Raw genomic sequence first — 2,696 nt, forward strand, 5'->3', positions numbered from 1 at the left:
AAGTACAAGAAATCCATATGTATTGGCAATGTGCTCTCCTATACAATGCTCTTTAAACAATTTTGCAAGAGAGAAAGTGTAGCGTTGATATAAATGCCCCTAGGCACTTTCTTGGCATTTAGGAGTCGGGCCTTGAAGTGGCACGTAAACGTTTCACCTAGGGTTTACTATGCAAGTACTCACTAACTCTCCTTCATAATCCCCACACTGTGAAGGAAAAATAAAGCATAAAATTCTCCATTAAATCAAGTTTGGTAGATTATGACAAGGAGATGGAAGTTCAAAATAAATGCTTAAATGGGTTCCTCCATCAAAGGCAACTTCCAAGAGTCTTTGAGAAAATTCAACAATTGTCATAAATGTCTAATCATGCAAATGTGATCTTCAATAAGGCTAGGAAAATCTAAGAGATCGTCATACAATAATGGATCCTTAGAAGGAGATTATGACCCTGAAGGGTATTCTTAAAAGAAACCAGAAACCAACAAGAGAAAATGTGTTGGTTTGTGGTTTCTAGATCCTTAAGGTGACAATGGATCCTTACAAGATGATATTGTTGATACCTCTTCTTTGCCCTTGCTCGTAAGGCATTCCTCTTAAAATTTTATTTGAGGGCTACATTATGGATTTCTCTCGTACCAACACCAGTACACGAGTTCTAAATGGTGATTTCCCTAAACAAGTATATTTATCATTTCGCCCTTCTAGACCCATGTTTACTATGCAATAATCAAGATGGGCATCTGGCCCGTCAATGAATGTGGGAGTGCAAAATTGCCAGTTCTCGAAAGAATTTGTCAGTGCGTTGAAAATGACTACAAAACGATGAAAACCCATCAAACAAGCAAAACTTTCCTACGCTTCCAAGTTCTGAGTTCAAGAGAGACTCTGATGCGAGCCTCGCACTGCCCATGCACGAGGACATGCGCTGCCATTGCCTCCTCACCAGCCATCGTCAAATATAAATCTTCAAAGATCTCGAGTTGCTGCGGTTGCTTTGATACCCTCTGATGAAGCTCCGTGTCACCTGACGACAGAAGCCCACCAGGCCTCCATAAGTTTTCATACGTTGATACAGAAACACTTCTTTGCGCCAAGGTTTCGAACATGTAGAATAGAATATGCTGTGTGTACCTGGGTACAGCCAAAGAGCTTCAAGCTGGAAAGCCTCGGACAGCAGTCGGCTAGAGTGCTTAGACCTTTATCAGATAGCTGTCTGCACCAAGATGCATCTAGTTGCTCCAGGAATCCATTGCTATGTCTTGCCAAGGCCAATAGAACTTCGTCGGTAACCTGCAAACACATCTGTTAGGCGCTGGACAGAAATTGGAACCATACACAATGGTGCACACATTCTCAATGTCTCTCTTGCACTCGGTATACTCCGTAAGCTTCAAGCTGGAAAAGTATTGGAAACCATAGAATTCCGCACCAGAACATGTACTGCCTTGTAATGTGAACTTTGAAGTGTGGTGGGGTGGTGCACTGGTTGTGGGAGACCCTTGTTCTGACCTTACCTCTGTCAAACCATTCAAGGAAAGCCTCCGTAATCTATGACCTGAAGCAGCTATAAATGAAGCAACTGCTTCACCACTGCAAACAGAATGATCCAAATTTAGAACTACGAGTGAAAACCAGTGGTAATATGGCGTGGGAAAGGATTCCAAACCTGAACCGACAGCGCATCAAGAGCAGAACTTCGAGTGTCTGGCAACCATTCCTTACGGAAGCAAGGCCGACATCAGTGAGTGAAATATTATCCTTCAAACTCAATACCTCCAGACTAGGGCAACAGGTACCAATAGCAACCATTGCTTTATCGGACAGGGAGCTGCCATAACACAATAGAGAAATCAGGACTCTTGAATGCAAAAGCATCGCCTGCAAGCTCGCTTACAGATACAGGATGAGAATGACACTTGATTCTCATTCAACAATGTCAAATATGGTGCTAATGAGATATGGTCATATGCTCTACGTGCGCCGAAAGTCAAACATTGCATTGTTCCTATCAATCAAAAAGGAAACTGAATTTTTGCCATACTTAAATCTTGACAGGGCTTGATCACTGGTAAGGACACAGATAGCCATGGAACACACAAAAACTCAAATAAAATGGTTTAGGCACTCACAGACTTGCCTAAGAAAGCAAAACAAGCAATAGACAAGTATTGTACTAACTGAAGTCAGAAGTATATATATTAGGGTGCCTTTACATCATAAGCAAACACTAACCACAATTGAAGGTGACCCAAAAACGTGCAGGCATTGGCCAACCACGCCATCCTTGAAATTTCTTGGAAACGGATCTAAAGATGAGAGGACCTCATATTTCCAAACATGGCAAGGATACGGGTTTTGACAACAGGGCCAGAGGCTGTTTGTGTGATTGTGATGCAAACTGTGAAGGATGGTTCCTCTTTCCTATGACAACCAGGCTAGAGGCTATTTGAGATTGTGATGCATACTGTGAAGGATTGTTCCTCTTTCCTCCTATTACTCCACAATGGGGAGTTATGAATCCTCTTGATGTCGTATTAACATACTCGAACCGTTGCGATGTCATTGTAGGAACATCTTGACTGAGAAAGGGGGAAAATATGAATGCAACCTTTTTGCATTGTGGTAGAATAACGGCTATGATGGGAGACTTCTTGTCCATATGGGTTTGAAAGCAAGGCCAGGGGCTGCATAAT

At 42.2% G+C, this 2,696-nt stretch overlaps 1 protein-coding gene across 1 annotated transcript; it reads right to left on the minus strand.

The window, feature by feature from the left end:
• Positions 1–265: 265 nt before the first annotated feature.
• LOC148017916 (DNA repair protein rhp7-like) lies at positions 266–1,864 on the minus strand. The gene is made up of 4 exons (XM_087661979.1): positions 1,670–1,864; positions 1,518–1,593; positions 1,135–1,293; positions 266–1,027 (listed from the first exon to the last, which is right to left on the minus strand). The coding sequence occupies exons 1-4, from the start codon at positions 1,810–1,812 to the stop codon at positions 956–958; spliced, it is 450 nt and encodes a 149-aa protein (XP_087518105.1). The 5' UTR covers positions 1,813–1,864; the 3' UTR covers positions 266–955.
• Positions 1,865–2,696: the final 832 nt, after the last annotated feature.

Source organism: Lygodium microphyllum, chromosome 21, assembly GCF_053477565.2.
Source record: "Lygodium microphyllum isolate KBCC chromosome 21, Lygodium_microphyllum_v1.1.10, whole genome shotgun sequence".
Lineage (NCBI taxonomy): Eukaryota > Viridiplantae > Streptophyta > Polypodiopsida > Schizaeales > Lygodiaceae > Lygodium > Lygodium microphyllum.

Excerpts from the sequence above, each read along its gene's own strand:
- LOC148017916 (XM_087661979.1), bottom strand. The coding sequence starts at position 1,812 with ATGGTTGCTATTGGTACCTGTTGCCCTAGTCTGGAGGTATTGAGTTTG. Across the intron at positions 1,294-1,517 it reads CCTTGAATGGTTTGACAGAG|GTTACCGACGAAGTTCTATT; the intron begins GTAAGGTCAGAA and ends ATGTGTTTGCAG. Across the intron at positions 1,028-1,134 it reads AGCTCTTTGGCTGTACCCAG|GTGACACGGAGCTTCATCAG; the intron begins GTACACACAGCA and ends TTCTGTCGTCAG.